Source organism: Cuculus canorus, chromosome 1, assembly GCF_017976375.1.
Source record: "Cuculus canorus isolate bCucCan1 chromosome 1, bCucCan1.pri, whole genome shotgun sequence".
In the NCBI taxonomy this organism is placed as follows: Eukaryota; Metazoa; Chordata; class Aves; order Cuculiformes; family Cuculidae; genus Cuculus; species Cuculus canorus.
In genome coordinates, this window is record NC_071401.1 from 198,802,729 (window position 1) to 198,825,276 (window position 22,548).

At 38.8% G+C, this 22,548-nt stretch overlaps 1 protein-coding gene across 3 annotated transcripts in view; it reads right to left on the reverse strand.

The window, feature by feature from the left end:
• Window positions 1-22,548, reverse strand: part of SEMA3A (semaphorin 3A) — a 411,783-nt gene that overhangs the window by 60,672 nt on the left and 328,563 nt on the right. For all 3 annotated transcript variants that reach the window (XM_054066986.1, XM_054066976.1, XM_054066968.1), the window contains exons 7-8: window positions 7,771-7,864; window positions 1,006-1,125 (exon numbers count right to left, since the gene is read on the reverse strand). In XM_054066986.1, the coding sequence (XP_053922961.1) occupies window positions 1,006-1,125; window positions 7,771-7,864 (214 nt within the window). The remainder of the gene's footprint in view (window positions 1-1,005; window positions 1,126-7,770; window positions 7,865-22,548) is intronic.

Here is a 22,548-nt window from a genome sequence, read left to right on the forward strand (position 1 = left end):
AAGAAAACTTGGACCTCAGCACAGACATAAATAATGTGATTAGGAGTGAAAAGTACCTAAGAATAAAATAATTTGTGAATTCAAAAACAGGAGTGGAGAGACAAGCAACATTGCAGCAAAAGTGGCTACTAAACTCTTAAAAAATTAAAATAAAATTTAACTCAGAAAACTACAATTAGTATCTTTAGCTCGCTTAAATGTCAGCTTTTTCTAATGATGAATTCTCAGTTCTAATACACTCATATCCTTGTATAGCCAAAGCTAAGTATAATTCTATTTCAGTTATTGGAATTTTGACTTCAGTAGAACTTGGAAAGATTACTCAGATGCATTTTAAAGTATTCTCGTACATGAAGCCAAAACTAGATTTCTTGATTTCCTCTGAAACTATCTTTCTCCCCACATACATGCAAACAACCAACTACAGACTTGATTAGCAAAATCCAACAATAATGCGAGCTATTGTGGCTTGCTAAATTATTGAATATTTTGAAACCGAATAGTTCGGAATGCTCAGAACCCCTTTCACTTTTTCCAAACTGTTGACAACTCTGGCCTGCTCAGGAAGCTCTGCTGATTCACTTCTTCTGGACTTTGGTACCCAGCATCAGATTCCCTTCAATTCAGCCAAAAATTAAAGCCTATTCAAGGCACAGCCCTTCCCAGTGCTCTGTAGCTACTTTGTGTTGACGTGTGGCCAATGTCTCCACAAGCCCTGAGCTTCTGTTCAACTTGTACCCTACAGCAATCTGCTCCTGTGACACGAATGTGTTAGCCATAGTGTCTGTGTATGTTTTAAATTTAATCACACTACACAAATCTCAATGTAATTAAACCAAAAATCCTTCTTTATAAATCACTTTTGATTAGTTTAACTGGTTTAAGACAAAATTCTGCTCCAAAGAAATGAGGGGTGTATATGTCACAGATGTTGCTGGAATGAAGCTGTGTACTATTTTTTAGCGGCTAGATGAACATAACCAGATAAATGTATGCTTTACATACCATTTAGCCACCGGGAGTCATGCTGCTCTGTTCTGATTGGATGATGATGCCCCAGAGTTCGGAAAATGGCAAAGTCTCGGCCCATGAAGTCTGCTGCTGTGCCAGAGTACAGTTCTCCATCTGTGGGAGGACATAATTGTAAGTAACGTTTCTCAATTTTCCCGTCATGGTAAGTCAGAGGAAGCTGTCGGTTCTATGTTTATGTTACGCTAATAGGGATAATGAGAAAATTACAAAGCAATAAGCCATATGCAATGCATTGTCATAGAAAATACATGATTAGACCCACTTTCTCACTGCACAGCTTAACTGTAACCTCTTTCAAATGACTGGCAATTCCTGCTAGTGCAGCCACTTCTCAAAAACATGTTTGGATTCTTAGGCTGGAACAGTGAAAGCTTGCACACCAACCTCTGCCAGGCACTAGTATGCAGCCCCCAAAAACTTACCTAACTGTGAAGTTACCCTGTTTTGAACAGGAGTCTGGGCTGGAGACCTACTGGGGGTTTGTGATTCTGTGTTAGGAATTCAAGAATCTGGCTCATTCACTCTTGGTTCAGAAAATCATAAAAACCTTTGAACTTTCCATATAGAAACTGCCTTTCAGTTGATCTTTGGTTTTGTTTTGTTTTGGGGTTTTTCTCCCTTTTTTTTTTTTCTAATCAAGGAAATCCTCTGAAAACAGTATCTTCTAGAGGAAAGACAGAGCGTGTCTTTCTCCTCCTGCCACTTTTGTAACTGTGATACTGGCAAAGGGCAACAGCTAAGGGAGAGAATAAATGAGATCATTCCCTGCTACCTTGACCTCATGCCTATCACAGTGAACAACTGAATTAAAAACTGACCTGCGATACTTCAGCCTGCAAATGGCACATATATAGCCTAGCTGGAGATGAAACTCATAATATTAGAGTCCCAGTGAGCCCCTGCTCAGCCAACTAGAAGTATTATGGAGGAGGCAGAGACTCTAAATTCAGAGTACCAGGTCAAGTTAAATACCTGCCAACTGGTACAGAGATTAATCAGTACATAGCAATCAGACCCACAGAAAACAATCGGGGTCAAAGAACAACACGTATCTTTCTGGTATTAATTTAGAGCTTGTCCATGAAATTACTCTGAATTCAAATGCTAAAAATGCATTTTTTAAGACTGTGCCCTTTTACACTCATATGTGAAACAAGATACCCTAACCTATATTTTTAATATGGAGTTAAAATGTATTACTTCTTCCAACTGCTCATTTCAAGCTACATCTTGAAAGAGTCCTTTGTGAAAAAGACAAGTTTGAGGACAAAATAACTCTTTCTTTAAGGTAAGACAATATTTTTTTCATGGTCACAATGAACTCTACCATATCCTCATTTGAAAACAACCTTTAGGAACAAGTTCATAATTTTCATGGCAATTTTAGGTATTTCCATGGTGGGACAACCATGTCCAAGCATGTCTACTGGATATCACTGGCATCTTTTCTGCAGAACACTGACACCATGAAATTATCAACTGAATCCACAGTGGCTCTGCACCATATGGTAGTCATGAAAGTCAGGAAGGGTGAAAACATGATAGCAGAAAGGCATGGAATTGAATGAATTCACAGCAGAGATTAGAAGCAAATAGACCAGTCAGGCCCAGCAGGAGGTGTAATCAGAAGTGAAACGTAACAGCATATCATTAATTAACGATTTATCATTCCTCTATGTCACTTCCAACTTTTTTAAAGGGGAGACAATCACTTAATTATAGTGATTATTATGTATAGGGTATGCAGCTGAGATTTTAAAGAACATAAAACCTTTTTGCTTGTGGAAAAGGCTTTGATGCTGTGTTTAACCTTTCTTAAACCTTATCTTCATTTTCTTGTCTTTCAATCCCTAGTGAGTTCTGATAAATCAATATAAATCAAAGGGGGAAAGCAAAAAAACCCAAGCTTTATTTTACATCCTACTTACCAACAGATCTAAAGGTCGACTGAGAAAGAAAAAATATCTAAAATTAACATTATATTATTAAAATTAAACCAAATATAGCTCAATACCTCACTGAAATTATATTTTTGCAGTATTTAGAATTGTAAGGGGTTTGGGCACCTCAGCTTCTAACTCAGTACATAAACACGACTGAAAGTAACATATCTTTCAGGTTTAACTTAATTCAACCCAAGCCTCCTTCATGCTGCTAGGCTCTTGTGCTTGGTACTTCTTTTGTCTGTGGTGATACTGTAAAAGTTTTGCTAATAATGGGCTTTAGCTTGTTCCAAAGGAGAGTCTGTAGGAGACCAGCTGATCTTTCCATGCTTTCTACTGCAGCCCCTCCAAGTCTCAGTATACCAAGACCAGTGTCAGCAGTTTGAAATGATTTGCTGCAGTCATGCAAATTTTGACTTCTCCCAGATAGAAATACCAAGAAATATCATTTATTTTTGTAAGGCTTTAGATGATAATTTTTGCTAAATTCAGGGTGAGCCTCAAGTCATGTTCCAGATGTGAACAACCTTTGAGTTAGTAGTAGTCAAAAGCTATATGAGGATTTTGTCTCCTGTCCAGATAGAAGTAGATTCATCTTTTTGTTTTCCTATGCAGACCTTCTTGTGCACTGAAATTTACTCATTGCTGGTCTAGAAAATGGTTATTTTATGTCATGGATAGTATTCACTGTGCTATTTCCATTGTCAGTATTTGTAAAAGTGGTTTACATTAACTTTGAGAAGAACATGGAAATGAACATTTTAAAAACTGGAAAACATTTCTGGAAAGAAGGAATGGGGAGGAAAAGAAAGTTGTCACTTTGTCTTTCCAGCCCAGCAGTATAAAGCAATGACTGTTCAGCACAAGCTGATAGCCCTTAGTTATTTGCACAGGAAAAAACTTTATGTTTTGGACAAAACTCCTTTATTCTAAAGGAGTAGCGTGTTGATACATGAATGCAAACAGAAATATACTTAAATAAAGAGGCAACAATTAAAGCCCATAATAATGCTTTTTGGAGGGAGGAGGAACCATTTTCCCATATGTTGTACATAAAGAGCATGAAACTGTGAACATCTCCCCAAGTTCATTAGATACAAAGAAGTTAAAAACTAAATGGTACACTTTTATTTGCTGAATTGCTTCTATCCAGCTTTTAAGGAAGATTACATTGTTAAAAATTCAGAGAGTAGAGTACTTTCTTTTCAAAGAAATAAGAGAGTTGAGAGGATGGGAAATGTAGACAAAATCAAGCCTTGAATGTACTGATTGCTCTCCCTGGTAAAAAGATCCCCAAATTACATCTGCTGTCCTTGGTTAGCAGGTTTATTCACTGAAGTTAAGATCTTCAGATGTACATAGTAATGGATTGACTTAATACATTTTAAAGTCAACAACTAAAGCTTCCCAGACATTAGAACAAACTCTGAATTTCTGAACCTTGCTAATTTCTAAGAAATAGAATAGTAAAGTTCTGCCTTGGTAAGAAATTAATGTATTTCAGATCATATTGATCCATACTTGGGAGTATTAAGGTGTTTAAACTGATTTAAAACACAATAATAATTTAAAATATTGTAAGGGTTTTTTTTTTTTAAAAAAAAGACAGTGCTACATATCAATATAAATAGCTTTGAGCATTCTGGATCATCAGAGCTTTTGAAATCTTAAAGATTCATTTCCTAAAGAGCCTCAGACTGACAGTGAGACAATACTGTCTCCTTCTCTGAGGTTTTTTTCAACTGTTCCAATACAGCTGCTTTAGACTAATACATTCAGCGATAATTTTCTCCTTTGATGACATTCTTTGAAAACCCTACTACCTCTTCTTTTTCTCCTGCCCTAGAATACATGCTAGTGGTACCCAGGGACTGCTTAGTCTCTCTACAGTTTCAAGCATTAGCCCGCTCCAATGGAGATTGTTTAGTTAGCAGCACATAGATGGGAATGGCTGAATAATGTCTTCCATTACTAGGAACTAGTTATATCATGTTCCCAGCTGGTGTTTACTTTAGAGTAGAGTAGCAATAACTAAATTTAATGAACAACTCTTAAAAAAATAATGAAAAATGTTTGCAGGTGGATGGAACAAGGAATGCATACTAGGAAAATATTGGAACAATTTAATAATGATGAACTGTTTGTTTTAGGGGTGTTTCTTTCAAATATTATTGTGGGTTTTTTTCAGCAGAGAGGGAAAACTGAAGATCCCTTTTACACTTATTTATGTTTCTTTCAGTTGAAATTTAAAATAAGAATACTTTAATAGCACTAATGGCTATTAAAGATCTTACGTTATTTTTTGCAAATTAACCTCGGTGTTTTGCTCAAATTCCAGTAATTACATTTCACTCAAGTAAGATTTACTTTCTTGTAACAGAGTCAAGAACAAATTCTTCTTCCACACTTCGCAAAATATCTGTTTAGTGTTTCTGATGATAACAGAGGTCATTTTTCCCTCCTGTATTTGCCATACAATTTACTCCTACTTCTCAACCCTCTTTTATTGTCCTAATAGTTACACCGTGCGTATCTTGGTGGCTACTGGGTAATTGTTTCACACAGTTACCCTCTTGAACATAAGGTTAAACCAGGGTTTCTTGTGAGGACAAATGTTTCTGGCACATGAGGGTCAGAAGTAGCTGAGCTATCATTCAACTCAGGAGAAGGGAAGCAGTAGTTGATCCATGTTCTTCTTAGTGTGAAGTATTTGTGGTCAAGAGGCTTCTTTGGCCTTCACAGACCTATTCACTTCTTCACTCCAGTGCTACGTACTTCAGAGAGCAGTTGGACCAAACCCCTCCATGCAATCAATCCCTCGGCCAGTCTGTTCCCTGTTCCACCTATTTTGCTGGAAGGAAATTATTTTGGCTTGGGTCATTATTTGACCATAAAATTTGTGTTTGTTTTTTGAAAATATAAGCGCAAGTAAATGCAAGCCTTTGGTGAATCTGGTGTACACCCTCTGAAATATCAGGGCAACCTCTGTGGTAAAGGATTGAAGTAAATGCAGAATTATAATCAGCAACACAATATGACTGTGCGATAGTTATGAGGAGGAAGTGAAGAAAGGGTGCCCATGTTCAAGATGCAGGAATGTTAATTTTAGCTTCACTCTGAGTTTTGTATAAATCACTGAAGTAGAAATCAGTCACTGGTTTTGAATGTTAAATTTGCACCGTTTTCTATAGTTCTAATACATTCATAGCTCTAATCGAGGCCTGATTACAAACAAAACATCACACTCAGTCTACTGTTTATTAGGAGGAAAAAGACATAGAGTGAAAACTATATTGATAAGGAGTAGGCTCAAGAAAGCAAAGATGTTTTAAAGACATGAAATCTAAGGCAAGGGAAATAAGATAATCATATTTCTGCTGAACTGAGAGGAAAAAAAAAAAAGGAATGTGAAAAGCTAGACATTGTTGACTTTGTGCAGTTGCATACCAGGTATACCACATAATACTGGCTTGTCATCATTCTCTTTCTTTATTGTATATTAAAGTAAATAGTAAAGTCATTCCCCTGAGAGTAGCTGTGCCACAAATTCAAATTGCTTCAGGCACTAATTTATACACTGGCCTTTTACACATACACATTTTTTTCCTTTCTGTTTGTATAGGGTACAAGTTGGAGCAAGATGTGGATATCTTTCTTGTTTTTCCTGTTAAAAAGTGCGTGTCCCCAGGGTAGCTCATCACCTGTGATCATTAGAGGCTTCGTAGATCAGGAAATGAGGCACACTCAAGACTGAATTTCTGCTGCTGTCTATTTCAAACAGCTTCATTTTTAAATGTAACGTGAATTTAATAAGGGCAGCTGGTTGGCAAGACTCTAGACTAGCAATAGATGGATAAAGAAAAAGTCTGACTGGAGAAGTCAGCGTATCTGGTTATGTGTAATTTTCCAAAGACTTTGAGATAAGAGAATCCACAATCTTCTGAAACTATCGTTGACCCCTTGCATTTGACGGTGTAATAAATTGCCAGAAGGTGACATGCTAAGGATAAAGTGGCTACACCTGGGCAGGGCTGTTACTGAAAGAAGAATCTAATTTGCTTCACTCCTAATTTCTTACAAAACAACTTTTTGCCTTTTTTGTAAAGGAGCAGGAAGAACAGTGAATACAATTAATTCAATTAGATAAGTTAAATCAATTAATAAATTCAATCATTTGGATTAGTTCAATTAGATTAACACAGTCCAGGTGCTCTGTACTTACATATCGCATGCAATTAAATATTACTATTTTGAAAACCCTTAATTTACTGAAACCTCTCTATTCTGGCCAGGAGTTTAATTGTATTCAGTGTTGGATAGAGCACTTCCATCTAGATAGAATCATCTTAAGGCCTAGATGGATGAATATGTGTATCTCCAGCTCACATGCAGGTATGATTGGGTGACAGACCTTCCTTGGCAGCAAAATGGATGTAAGGAATGACTCATTCCCATTCTCACTTTGCTCTCAGCTGTGCTTGTGCGACTCAGTGAGGCCAGCCTCTAAACTGGATGATTACAATAGTTTCGGAGTCACACAGCTCTGAGGAGGTGAAAGACTTTGCAAAATCAAGGTCTTACGCAGGTAAAAAGCAGTTCTTTGTGATACTTGATTCTTGTTTTACACTTTGCTTCTCAAGACATCTTGGTTAACTTAAAAATGAAACCAGAATGACTTTAGCTTGGAAATAAAATTCATAAAACAAAACGCTATCATAGGAGGGAAAAAACCCAGAAAACTGGCAGTTGTTAACAGTGAACGCACATCTCATTGAACTCGTATTAAGGCACCTACCTACTAAAAGAGAAGCTGTCAGCAGTTTAGGATCATAAGGGCTTTTCCCTCGGCCATTTTCAAAATGTGAGTCTTCCATTCTAAAAATGTTGTCCTGTGGGGTGGAAAAAAAAAAGAAAAAGCAACATTATTTGATGAAAGAACACTGAAAGTAAGTTGAACTAAATAGACTGCAGTGTATTTGATTCATACTGGGTTTTGTGGCTTCAGAGAAGTCAAATTACGCTGGATGGGGAACTGCAAAAAGTGTCCACCTTGTAATCAGTATTGTGCTGAAGGTTAGTCAAAAGTACAAACACGCAGGCACAGCTTGTGTCTCATCTCTTCTGCTTCACATATAATTTACCTGGTTTCATTGAACTTTTTTTGCTTTCACTGAAAAAAATATCTGAATAATAGCAACTAAAGAAGATGGAAATTGAAACTTTTGTCCGAAAAAAAGACAAAACATTTTTCACTGATTATACTTACTATATTTTTCTGAATTCCCTTTGAGTAAGTTAGCATATAATAAAATGCTAAATTCTGCTTTTCATAAACTGAGTATTTAGTGACTTACTGTTTCACACATCCTTAAATTCAATTTTAACCGCATCAGGAGAGGGTTTTTTTAATTTTTTCACTACTATGCAATGAAATTTTAAAAATATACTGGCTGAAGGCAAAGCATATGGGAATATAAACCAAGATTAAAAAGGGCCTCAGTCAACACTAACTCAAATCAAGGTCAGTAAATCCAAAGCAATGGGCTTTTCAGTACATTTAATTACTTTAATTTTAACAGGGGACTAAATCTGCCAATCAGTTTGAATAGCATGTTTATCTTATATTTTGCACTTAGGGTAAAACCAGAAGAATAGCTGCTTTTTGCGCAGTAGATGTCTACATTGACAGAAGACTTGTAGAGGTCACACTAAAAGCTGAAATTTCCATTTCCCACCTGCTGTGGTTCATTTGCATTGACATCTAACCAAATCAAGGATCCCCAATGCTGGGAAAAACCCTACCCCGACAGTTTCTCTAGTTACTTAGACCTTTACAACCAGTTCTCAGTTGCTTACACCCAAAAATTTTCATCAGGTAGATGCTGAAGAGCTTCCTTTAACAAATATTTGCAAAACCAATTTTTTTTTACTAACTAATCAGGGAACACTCATCTGTCTTTGGAAAATAAAAAAAAAAAAAGTATCAGAACATATTTCTAAAATATATTTATTGTTAGTACAAAGCGACAAAGAAGATGTTATATTATTTTCCCTTTTTATTTCATAACACATCAGCTCTTTACCTTGATGCTCAAGCGTTTACTGCTTTCACAGACTATCTCAAGCCCCTCATTTCTTATTTTCATCATCCCTTTCCAAAGACAGGATCAGAAAGCTACTGGCTGGAAGTTCTCACTAGACACCATTAAGCCTGGGAGGACCCAAAAGAAGACTATTGTCAACACAAGGTATGGTCAGTTTTGGTTTTGTCTTGCCAAGTCATCAAAATCTTCAGGAATGTAAATTTTGTAAAATTTCTGAGCAACTTCTATTGCTCTTATAGTGAAGAACTTTTTTCCTAAACTGAACTTTCCAAGGAACAACTTGTGACTTTTTGTCCCTATATCTGCAGTGATGGCAAAGATGTAAATAGATGTCAAAAGCATCCATTGTAATTACCCCCAAGTAGTTATTGGCTGTTCCTACACTGCCCATTCAGCTTCACTTCTCTAGACTAATTCTTAGGCTCGAACTTCCTGTCAGCTTAACTAGCATGTAAACCCCAGAGCCTTACATTGTCCTGTGCGTGCAAGTAAATGTCTCAAAATTATGCATAACCCTTACACCCTCAAGGGCAATGCTCCAGTGCTCAGTGCTGCAGATTTGGCACTCCATAATTCTGTGGAGAATGAAAAAAAATTATTAATAACTCAAATATTATTCAGCGATTGCTCTGGTAATGTTTTTTTAATGTGAGGATAATTCACAGAATCACAGAATCACAGAATCACAAGGTTGGAAAGGACCCATTGGATCATCGAGTCCAACCATTCCTAACACTCCCTAAACCATGTCCCTAAGTACTTCATCCACCCGTTCCTTAAACACCTCCAGGGAAGGCGACTCGACCACCTCCCTGGGCAGCCTGTTCCAGTACCCAATGACTCTTACTGTGAAGAATTTTTTTCTGATATCCAACCTGAACCTCCCCTGACGGAGCTTCAGGCCATTCCCTCTAGTCCTGTCCCCTGTCACTCGGGAGAAGAGGCCAGCTCCCTCCTCTCCACAACCTCCTTTCAGGTAGTTGTAGAGAGTAATAAGGTCTCCCCTCAGCCTCCTCTTCTCCAGGCTAAACAATCCCAGCTCTCTCAGCCGCTCCTCATAAGACTTGTTCTCCAGCCCCCTCACCAGCTTTGTTGCTCTTCTCTGGACACGCTCCAGAGCCTCAACATCCTTCTTGTGGTGAGGGGCCCAGAACTGAACACAGTACTCGAGATGCGGTCTCACCAGTGCTGAGTACAGAGGGAGAATAACCTCCCTGGACCTGCTGGTGACCCCATTTCTGATACAAGCCAAGATGCCGTTGGCCTTCTTGGCCACCTGGGCACACTGCTGGCTCATGTTCAGTCGGCTGTCAACCAGCACCCCCAGGTCCTTCTCTTCTGTGCAGCTCTCCAGCCATTCTTCCCCCAGTCTGTAGCGCTGCATAGGGTTGTTGTGCCCCAAGTGCAGGACCCGGCATTTGGCCTTGTTAAACCTCATCCCATTGGTCTCGGCCCAGCAGTCCAGCCTGTTCAGATCCCTTTGCAGAGCCTCCCTACCCTCCAGCAGGTCGACACTTCCTCCCAGCTTAGTGTCATCTGCAAACTTGCTAAGGGTGCACTCGATGCCTTCATCCAGGTCATTGATAAAGACATTGAACAGAGCTGGACCCAGTACTGAGCCCTGAGGAACTCCACTTGTGACTGGCCTCCAGCTGGAGTTAACTCCATTGACCACCACTCTCTGGGCCCGGCCATCCAACCAGTTTTCAACCCAGGAGAGTGTGCGCCTGTCCAGGCCAGAGGCTGACAGTTTCTGCAGCAGAATGCTGTGAGAAACTGTGTCAAAGGCTTTACTGAAGTCCAAGAAGACTACATCCACAGCCTTTCCCCCATCCAGTAGTTGAGTGATTTTGTCATAGAAGGTGATCAGGTTAGTTTGGCAAGATCTGCCTTTTGTAAACCCATGTTGACTGGGCCTGATCACCCGGTTCTCTTGCGTGTGCTTCATGATAGCACTCAAGATTACCTGTTCCATGACTTTCCCTGGCACTGAGGTCAGACTGACAGGCCTGTAGTTCCCCGGATCCTCTCTGCAACCCTTCTTGTAGATGGGCACAACATCAGCCAGCCTCCAGTCTAGTGGAACTTCCCCAGCCAGCCAGGACCTCTGGAAGATGATGGATAGGGGTTTGGAAAGGACATCCGCCAGTTCCTTCAATACTCTTGGGTGGATCCCATCCGGCCCCATAGACTTGTGGACGTCTAGCTGGACAAGCAAGTCTCTAACCGCCTCCTCTTGGATCACGGGAGCCTCAATCTGCCCCTCTAACTCTTGGATTTGTAAACAGAAGGAACAACTTCCTTTGCTATTAAAGACTGAGGCGAAGAAGGCATTAAGTACCTCAGCCTTGTCCTTATCCCCTGTCACTGTTATTCCTTCTGCATCCACTAGAGACTGGATATTCTCCCTCGTCCTCCTTTTCCTGTTAATGTACTTGTAGAAAGACTTTTTGTTGTCTTTCACAGACTTAGCGAGTTTTAATTCTAGTTGGGCCTTGGCCCTCCTGATTTTTTCCCTGCACGATCTCACTTCGTCCCTGTAGTCCACCCAAGATGCCTGTCCTTTCCTCCAGAGCACATAGAGCTTCTTCTTCTTATTGACGCATCTTGAGATCTCCCTGCTCCACCAAGCTGGCTTTTCCCCCCGCCAGCTCCTTTTCCGGAACACAGGGATGGCCTGCTCTTGAGCTGATAGGATTTCATTTTTCAAGAGCGCCCAACCCTCATGGGCTCCCTTGCCCTGAAGGACTGTTTCCCACAGGACTTTGCTAATCAACCTTCTGAACAGGCCAAAGTCTGCCCTCTGGAAGTTTAATGTGACTGTTTTGCTAACCCCCTTCTTAATCCCACCTAGAACTGAAAACCCTATCATCTCATGATCACTCATGATCACTTAATCCCAGGCGTCCTCCAACCGTCAAATCCCCAACAAGACCTTCTCTATTCACAAACAGCAGGTCTAGGAAGGCACCCTCCCTTGTTGGTTCGCTAACCAGTTGTGCAAGGAAGTTGTCTTCGATGCACTCCAGGAACCTCCTAGACTGTTTCCTTTCTGCTGTATTGTACTCCCAGCAGACATCCGGAAAGTTAAAGTCTCCCACAAGGACAAGAGGCAGAGATTTAGAGACTGTCCCCAGCTGTTTATAGAAGAGTTCATCAGCAGCTTCTTCTTGGCTGGGTGGTCTGTAACAGACTCCTATCACAAAGTCCCCTTTCTTGTGGGCTCCTCTGATTTTAACCCATAGGCACTCGATCCCGTCCTCACCGTAATCCAGTTCGAGAGTTTCAAAGCACTCTTTGACATAGAGGGCTACCCCGCCTCCTTTCCTACCCTTCCTGTCCCGCCTGAAGAGTTTATATCCAAACATAGCTGTAGTCCAGTTATGCGAGTCATCCCACCACGTTTCTGTGATGGCAATGACATCATAGTCACCTTGCCTTGCAACAGCTTCCAGCTCATCCTTCTTATTGCCCATGCTGCGTGCATTGGTGTAAATGCACTTCAGCTGGGCTGATGAACCTTCAGCCCTCGTAAAGGGAAGAGAGTTTATTCTCGATTGACTGGTCCTTGGAATAACTAATTCCACAGACCCAGTTTCATCCTTACTGTCCCCACTTATACTCGCCCTCACTTGCCCTGTTGTGGTGTACTGGTGGTCCTCTCCAGCACACCATTTCTCAGCCGCTGGTTTCCCACTTCCAGGCTCATTCCCAACTAGCCTGGTCTCCTCCCCTTCCCCCTTCACATCTAGTTTAAAGCTCTATTTAAGAGCCTAACTAGATTTTTAGAGATAACTTTAGTCCCCCTTCGAGACAAGTATGACCCATCCCTAGTAAGAAAACCTGGGGGTGGGTGGGTCACCCCATGATTCAGGCAATTAGCTGATCTCTTTCTCACAAGCAGTGAATTCAGTTCTCTCTCTGGCACCCTGCCTTCCCTATCTGGCTCATCCATATTGAATCCAAGCATGGGCCAGGCCAACGACCAAACATACTTCCAAATGGGTTTTATTTTAAAGTTATTGAGTCCATATTTCTGTAAGCGGGTCAGAGGCTGTAGTTTTTATTACAGAGTTGTTTAATCACACCATGCAAATATATATCTCTGTGTGTGTTTTACATATTTTCCAAGCAACAGCAGAAGGACCTCACATTTCACTCTATTTACTGGAAAAAGGGTAAAGGGAAAATGGATCGTTAGCAGAATGGTCTATCTGGAGTGGCTTACTGCACTGTAAGATAAAAAGTTTGGATAAAACTTCATGAGGTTTGGTCCCAGAATCCAAGCTCAACCTCCTAAGGCATGTTCTTGTAGATGTAGCCTGCCTGATTATGTTTATATAACCGTCCTGTATCTGCAGTATCTTGCACAATAATAAATTTATTTCTTTCCTTTTGTCTTTCTATTTCTTAATAATCCAGACACATTCCTTGATTCTATCCAATTTTCTGACTTTCCTTCTTCTAACCAAAAATGCATAAATCATGAAAAAGGAAACTGTTTTTTAAATTCTGCTGTAGGGTCCATATCCAGATCTTGCAAAATAAATAAAAGCAGTAAACTGCGAGGAATGCTAGACTTCTACTATAATAATAGAAAATGGCACTAATGTTACAAGCCATTATTGAAAAATGTTATTATCAATCTATATTTTCTTGGGATTTCTTAGTAGACGATAATTGCTCAACTCACACACCAATGGGTATTTGATAAGCCTATAAAGTCAGTGGCATGACAGTTAAAGCAGAATATATTCCCAAGATAATCCCATGTGTCATTATAAGATAAATAGGAAACAGCTGTAGAAAGTGATTTGGTGTAGGAAGGATCTGATATTTTACTGTATTCTTCTGGTTTATTTCACTGTAACTCTACTTATATTGGTGTGTAGAAGGCAAGAAAGAGTAAAGAACTGTTTCAGCGTAAGTCAGAAATGATCTACCCTTCTTTTTGTGTTTGTAGCACGAAACATTTGAAATAAGAGACATGACAGGGAAATCCTACAATGTTTTTAAATTTCAATTAAAATGCAACATAGAGCCATGTACTATCAGCTTCAAAATGTATGGGTGAAGAATAATGACAATAAATAAATCACTGTTAAGTGCCAAATAAATGTATCATTGTTAGTCCGAGGACCCAAGGAGTTTTGATAAACATGCTTTAGGAAGTCTAACCAGTTCACAACTAGGGGAACTTGTCCAAATAGCTTTCTGGGTGCTGAAATTAAACTACCTCTATCTACAAACTAACAATAAATAAAGGCAACAAAGAAATAAACTCTTGTCTATGTACACTCCCATCCCCATTTTAAAAGCCTAGAAAGCACTATGACTAATGATAGGTACTTGATTGTATTAGTCATTAGCCTATGGCATTTGCACCCAAATTCTGCCCTTCAATGCCATAACAGCAAGAGATGGGATGAGAAGTCAATATCAATATTTGGTGGTAAAAATTCATCACTTAATTTTTTTATAAAAGTTATACTTAATTGTTTTCCAAAGAATTAGCCTCCACGTCAGACTGGAAATTTAGGCTATGCTCTTGATGTTGTAAGTCTTGCCCACCTAAATTACACCTGAAAGCCTGTGTGCTGGTGGCACAAAGAAAGAGGGCAACTCTTGGGAATTGACCAGGGCCAAAATCAGACTGTCTGGAGGTAGCAAAGACCAAGGCTCTGCTCGGAGGCTAAGGGAAACTTTGGACTGTGCGAATGTTGCACAGTACGGCCAAACGCTTTTAGCTGGAAAGAATGAACATTATTTGCTCTCAGAAAAATATCTGTTCAGTGTATAATTTTGATGTATCATGAGTTTCACATTTAATTGAATGCAAAGAATGATACTGCAATGAGTCAGCAAATACCTTAATCATTAACAGCAAGAAAAACTGTGTATTCAACAAATGTTCACTGTTTCAGAGTTCTGTGAGGACTATTATATCATCAAAGACAGGAATTCATAACAAAACAAGCTTGCCAAACTGGAGGAAATTCTCTAGAAATGCAAAAAGAATTCATTAGCAGCCCAAAAGGACATTACAATGTACTACTAACCTCTTTAACGATCCTAGTAGCTAAAATCCTTGCTATAGCTTGTTTTGTTTAGTTGATGGTGAGTTATTAAACTCTAGGTTTATATCTCATTAATACTTTTCTATAATCCATAATAAAACTACTGAAATTGAGAGATTGCTTATGTCTTAGTATTCCATGAGCTTATGATACAACCACTGACTGGAAGCTGAGGTTATGCTCACATGAGTGCTGGCTCATGATACACTATGAATGGTTTTATCCAGTAAATGCCTTGTGTGGTGGGAGTTTATGCTTCTGGCTCCTTAAAACACATGTTTTCCTGTAGCACGTAGCATGATAGATAGCAAGACACAGCCAGAAAGAATTACAGGTCAGTCATGAAAATGGCCATAAATGTTATCGTGATTCCCATTCTTCAGCTTGATGTTCTGCCATATCAATGCTCCAGAGATTTGCTTTCAAGCAGCTGAAATATGGCTGAAATAATGCCCATATCATGATACTGAGTAGTGGTAAGACATTGCTATTTGACAAGACTTATTTCATATCTTAGTATCGAATAGCTTCAGTTAGCCAGTGTATTGATACGATGTAATGTTATATTCACACATAAAAATATATATATCAAATGTATACCTACATACACATATACACCCAGTATGATAACTTTTAGAACCTTTCTTTCCCAGTCCAGTACTGTTTCTGGCTGATCAGAAAATGTGTGGTTAGTGGGTAAGAGCTAATCTACCAAAACAGACAGCAGTGACTGTCAAGTTTCAGGGTGATTTTCTTCTTGAAACTTTCCTGGCAATTCACACAGAAGCCATCCCAGAACTGCAGAGCCTAATGCAGCAAAACCGTTGATCAATAACGAATAGATGTGGTGCAAGCAACTGATCTGAAGAGTCTGTGTTGATGGACTGTGTGCAGCTACTAGGAAGGTATTACTGGTTTAAATTATAAAGCATGGAAGACATCAAAAGGTTTGACAGCAGTGATGCTCCGCAGCTGTTCAAGTGCCACTGAAGGAACTCATATCCTTACTCTTGTAACCCCTAAGCCATAAATAGAAAGGAGCGCATCTCCAGGGTATCTTCCAGGGCCCAGCCGATCTCCACAACAAGCTACTGAACAATAATGTGGGATGGTCCAGAAACATCCAAGATGCCAAGAGCCTTAAGACCCATCACATCCTTTGTTTAATAAAAAAGGTAGACTTGGCCACAGCTGTGAGCAATATTGATGTTGACATTTCCCTTGCTTTTTTCACAGACTCTGTTATGCTACTATGAAGCATTTTATAAGACAAATATATTAAAGGGGACGGTTGAAACAAAAACCAAAACACACCAAACTCCCAGAAAAAACAACCTGAAAAGGTTGCCAGAGTAGAGTGTCTGGAGTATGACAATGTGTACTCTTTATGCCAAAAGCACCGTCTCTTTAACTGTGTCAAAAATTGCTGGCATTAAATTATTATGTTCTCTGTATTACTCTGTGTTGGTAAGAACAAAAGGAAAAGCCACAATTCCTACTCAGAGAAAAACCCTTCAGACACAAGGTTTGGATTTATTCACTCTACATTAACTATGGTGGCTAAATTTGCTGCTCTAGTCAAAATCAGCAGAAAGCAACAGGTTTCTCTCAATGATGAATCAGACCAACTCAGAACTGCAGTTCCCGAGGGCCCGATTTCTCTTCATTGACCATAGAGGAAGCTTCATGTGAATTTAGGTCTGAGCTAAGATTTTTTCTGAAATGAGCTCTGCTGAGGTAGCTGATTGGAGACACCTGACTTTGAAAACAGATTCTGATGCTGTCTGGAGTTTTTCGGAATTCCCCCTATTCCAACAGGGTAATTTCAGTGAATTTTTTATTTTCCTCTTGCCTTTCCTTCTGTGCACACATTTTATGACTATAACAAGGATATTTCACAGAGTCTTTTAAGTACATTTCACTCTACAAGAAATGATTTATTTATGAATTTTGTTACTTTTCAAGAATAATTTTAAGTGGAACAACTGTGCAGGATATGGCTATGCTGTTATTGTTATTATATTTCCTATTTCACACTTAATCTATTGAGTCATGAAAACTGTTAAATATGAGGACTTCGGTTTCACGTTTGGGAATCATGCTGTTATGGAACTTTTAATAAGAAACTTTTATTAAAATCATCCCCATGGAATGCTTTATATTTAAAAAAGCATGAGTGCAAATAAATATAATGTGAGAAATTATGCAAAAAATACAAATATTAAAACAAATGTAAATTTTGAGGCAAGTGGTAACCATTGGGGAAATAGGTGAAAAGTGATTGAAGCAATAATGCAACAGTTTTAAATCATTAATTATTTAAAAAAAAAAAAAATACATACAACGGGCTTCTCACTTTCAGAGCTCAAGGCTGCATATGCTATTGTGTTTCTACCTGCACACATTTGGGGGATACCGGGCTCTGTAACACCTTTATAATATTTCATTTTTCCAACTTGCGGCTTAGAAGATTTGAGTTATTGCAAACCAGTTTTAAAGCCCTGTAGGAAATTACTCTAAGTGACAGATCTTTAGCAGAACAGTATTCCCAAAGAAAGGTCTTCAGCTTCTGTAAGACTTGGAAATTAAACTCTCTTGGGCTGCTAAAGCAGACAGGAAAGGAATTTTGCTGAAGACCGTTTACCTGCAAAACTGATCAAGAGCTCCTAAGATCTGCTCACCTCTCTGTGCCTGCCTGTTGTATTTTAAGGTAAATTAAAGTAACTTCTGTGACTACCTCAGCTGCTGTAAGTAACTTAATTTTTCTGAAAGCTAACTGCATGTTTTTGAGACTGTCTTTCTCTAAAATGATAACAGAGGGCAATGGTGCAAAAAGGCCAATAGTTATACTTAACCGAAGCCATCCTCAAGCTGGCAGAAAAGGAGCCGCACCTGCAAGGAGGGGCGAATAGGGCAGGTGACCCTAAACTGTCCAACAGAGTATTCCATCCAATATACATCATACTCAGTATAAATTGAGAGCTCACAAATGTCTCACTCTCCTCCACAATGGCCAACGTCCAGTGAGGACCTCGTCTTTCTGGTTGCTTCTGATCCCGCATCCATGTGTTCCTGAATCCAGTTCCTGAGTCCTGCTTCCTCCTAGCTCGGGACCTGTTCTCTGCAGCATTTGTGGTGACATATAGTCATCAAAGTGTGGAGTGAGAGAACAAACTCATATAGTTGTATGTATTTTATTACTTTCTAATTATTTTCATTATTATCACTATCATTATAATTTCATTAAAGCTGTAGTTTTAGTTTCCAACACACAAGTCTTTTTCCTCTCATTTCCCTCTCTCCTTTCCCTGCAGGGTGTTGAGGGAAAGGAATTTCGGCAGCTCAAATGCATGGTTTTAGCTGTTGAATTTGCCTGGGTGGAGCTAAACCTTGACAGTGACCTCAGGCAGCTTGCCCAGGTTTCTGATAACTGCAAGACCTCTCAGTCTCTGCATTTATCTGTGTTGCCTTTTTCAGACTCAAGAAACACTATTTCCAATGAGCCACTCTGCTTGTAGATATTTACTGACATTTTGGTACCTGAAAATTCTTATTTTTGATATAGAGATAAAAGAGCCGTTGAGATGACATCTAGATCCATGTTTCATTTTGCATATTAATGAAAACAGAAAAGAGTTCTTTATTTCCATTTCTCTTTTTTCCCTATACATCACTCATACTTTAAGGGTTTCCTGGCTCACAATGTTCACAAGATGCCTTAAGATGCTGTCGACAACTCTGGTAAGTGCAAGTTTTGAAAACTTCTCTCCCTCAAGTAAGCTGAATTTGGACAACTCAACCCTCTTGATAGCTCTTTTTCAGTCAAATATCAGAAGCCACAGACATTTCTGCTTTCTTATGAAACTAAACAAATTAAAATCTATTAAGTTACTGTAAATCTTTACAAAAAGGGAAATTATTCATATCTACCTACCTTTCTATCTATTTACATAATTAGAACTCATTTAATGAAAGGAGAGATATAGTCAAATGGGTGCCCCGGAATAGCTGGTTCAATCTATTCATTATTCCTAGCTTGTGATCCGTACGTGCTTCTGCCTCTGATTGGAAGAAACCAAGCGTCAATGCCACATAGTTAAGACTTGTTCACACTTGAACATACTAATTTGCATACTAATATTGGTATTTATATGAAGAATAGCCTCTTTCAGATAACTGTGCAATATATGTAAATAAAAGGAAGGCAAGCACAGCCAAACTGAGCAGCTATTCAAAAAAGAAATATATGTCAATAAACTTGCTTTTGCAACATTTCACAAGTTAAAGAAACCAGACATATCTGACTTTCATGCAACATTTTTTTGGGTTTGCCATGTACCTTTTTACACCAATTTTAAAGCACTGCCTAATATTTCTAGTTTGGATAAAATATTGTTCTAATTCTAAATAACACACATAAATAAGTAGACATTTTAAGCACCAAGTAATTTCCTTATAGTGTCATTACCAAATTTACCCCTTTAGAAAAAACTGTAAATATAAAGTGATTAGAAAAACTCAAAACAAAACAAACACACAGTTAACATGAATGACAAGTAACCTTGACTGATTAGTTAAGACACCAAAAATGTCATCCCAATGGCATACCAGACACTAGATACCATCACGGATACTGAACAATTCTCAGAGGACACTGAGAATTAGAATGCCTTTGTATTGCAACTTTCTGAGTTGTCAAGTGTAATACATCACCTAAGATCACCGTCTGACTCATACAGGATGACCTCTGGAAATATAACCACCATACAATGACTGTCTGTTCTAGTCAAGTTATTAAGTGGTCTGCACATGTAAGCAATAAGATATACAAACCTAAAGCCACTACACATAGCTGAACTACCCAACCTAAAAGCCTCAATTCTTTAAGTGTTCCTATTCTTACCCCAAATACATTTTCCATTAAAAACATTTGGAACAGACTCTAATTGCTTTAGCAGATTCTACTATTATGTTAAATAAATTATCGGGCCATACTCTATTACACGATTGTACTAGTTCTCTATGGTTATTTTTAGCATTCAAGAACACTGCTTTCCCTCTTTGTCTTCTGGATTTCCTGTACGTTATTAGACTATGGTGAGGTCAGGCATCAGAGGAAATAACAGCAGTGCTAACTCATAGACCCATTGTTTTATGAATTACTGAGCATCAGTGATGTAATGGCAATAAATTTAACTCAATCTCAGTCTTGTGTCCTGTTGTAAATAAATGAAGTTAGCAAAGGTGTTATTTTATTCCTGATGAGAAAGAAAATGCTTCCCCCGGAGGACTGTTTGTTAAAATTGCTTCTGTAATTACGGTGCTGTTTAACAAGAGAAAGGTTCTCCAGTTTTCCTGGGGAACTTTCATGTCTGAGTCAAGGGTATCTTATTTACAACACAAAACCGACTGCAAATTGGGTAAGCAATGTACAGAAAGGACTTAGTCAAGTGGAGTTAACGTAGAAGCATATGGCCAAGATTTTCTAATTTCCCAAGTGATTTTCCATGCTTCCAAGTTGGGCACCCAATTTAAGACTTGCCCAAGGGCTCTGATCTTCACCAAATAACTTCTTGGATAATTTAAAATTCTGATACTTGAAACTGTTAGTCACTTCAGAAAATTAAGGTGTGTCTGCATTACTTTTAACCTATCCGCTTTTTCATTTTTAATATGGAACAGTCTCTAATACGAGCACATACTAACTAAAGGCTTCCAAAATTTGACTCTAAATGAGTGACAGAATAAGAAGTAAGCCTAGAAACATATTGTGAACTCTTTTTCCTAAAACAAGACCTAATGAGCGTACTTTCAGAGAATTTGTGCAAGTAACAAAGGAGGGAGAGAAAATTACACCCACAGCAACTACGATAGCAACTATTAGGCTTTGTTTTTTTCTCTAAGATACTGCAGTCTGTCTGCAACATTTCACTCAGAGAAATCTGTCAAGTGCCAGGTATAGCCCCTTGTTTGCATGTATTCAGATTTTCAAAAACCATAAACAAGGTCTGGAATACATAGGAATTCTGGCCCTTTAGGCAATTCTACTTTTGCCGAGGCACAGCTTAGATCTGAAACCTCTGCAATAAGCACTTCCCTTTTCTCTTTTCTCTTTGTTCCTCCCACTTGCTTTCAGTGTGGCACCACCTAGCCCTTCTACAGCATCATTTTATTTTTCTTCATTAGCAAAAAATAATATCCTCACATGTTAATAACTAGTATTGCATTAGAGAACAATGCATTTGAAAAGCTAACTTCTATTGTGCATATGGAGACATAACTAACAGTAGACATAATTATAACCTCTCATTGTGACAAGTTGCAATTATTGCTCATGGCACTGTGTTTAAGAGCAACGTACTTCTCATACAGGTTGGCTTTTTTATTAAAAAGACAAGAATGTTTGATATTATTTTCCTAGTGCAACAAAAACTTTGCTAACACAGAAACAGATAGAATTAAGTGTTCTTTATGCAGGGTGACTGAAAAAAAATACATAAAAATTCACTTATTTATTTACTATTTTGCCTGATTTTCTAGCACCCAGAACTCCGCACTGGTAAGAATATGAAATACTCTCAGCTTGTATGTCTAGATGTGTACACTCACAAACAGGAATGCACAGTGTCAGTGGGAAGTATCAACATCTAACTAGGTAACTCAATTATCGACATTCACATTTTTGAAGAAAAAAATGTTACCTTTCATTTAACAAGACTTTGGCTCAAAACCTGGCTGTTTCACCTCGTAAAATCATAGTGTAGTGTAGTGTAGCGTAGTGTAGTGTAGTGTGGTGTAGTACAGTATGATATAGATCAATTTTGTTGACCAAAGCAAACTGCCAAATACATCAACTTCTTACAGGAAAGAAGTAGTTCTCCTTAGAGTTCTGTTGATTTCAGGGATAATTTTCTGCAGCTAATTTTAAAGGAATCCAAATTATTAAGTTATTCAGCTCTTTTGAGACAGAAAGATGACATTCACATTGCTTCACATTCCATCACCCACATCCAGATCGCAGCCACAGCACGGTGTTGTTATGGTCATGCACTGAGTTCGGCAGGACCTGTGTGCTCAGAGGAGGGTTAAGGACTCTAACAACAAACCTTACAGCCTGCAACTAAGTGTGACGCTATTGCAAACGTGGTGTGATCCCTGATACTTTCAAGCACAGATTCTCAGGCCCCACTCTCGGAGCTTCAACTTGGAGCTTACTGAAGCAAAAAAAAAAACTTATCCTCAAGTTCAGTGAACACCCGAGGAATCTCTCGTATTCCTTGCCCTGTTTACATGGCAAGATGAGGTCACAGCAAATACTTCCAAATGCTATGAATTAAACCAGTTGTTCTCCATCACCATTAATTTAAAAGGCTTGAACTGACTAACGTGACT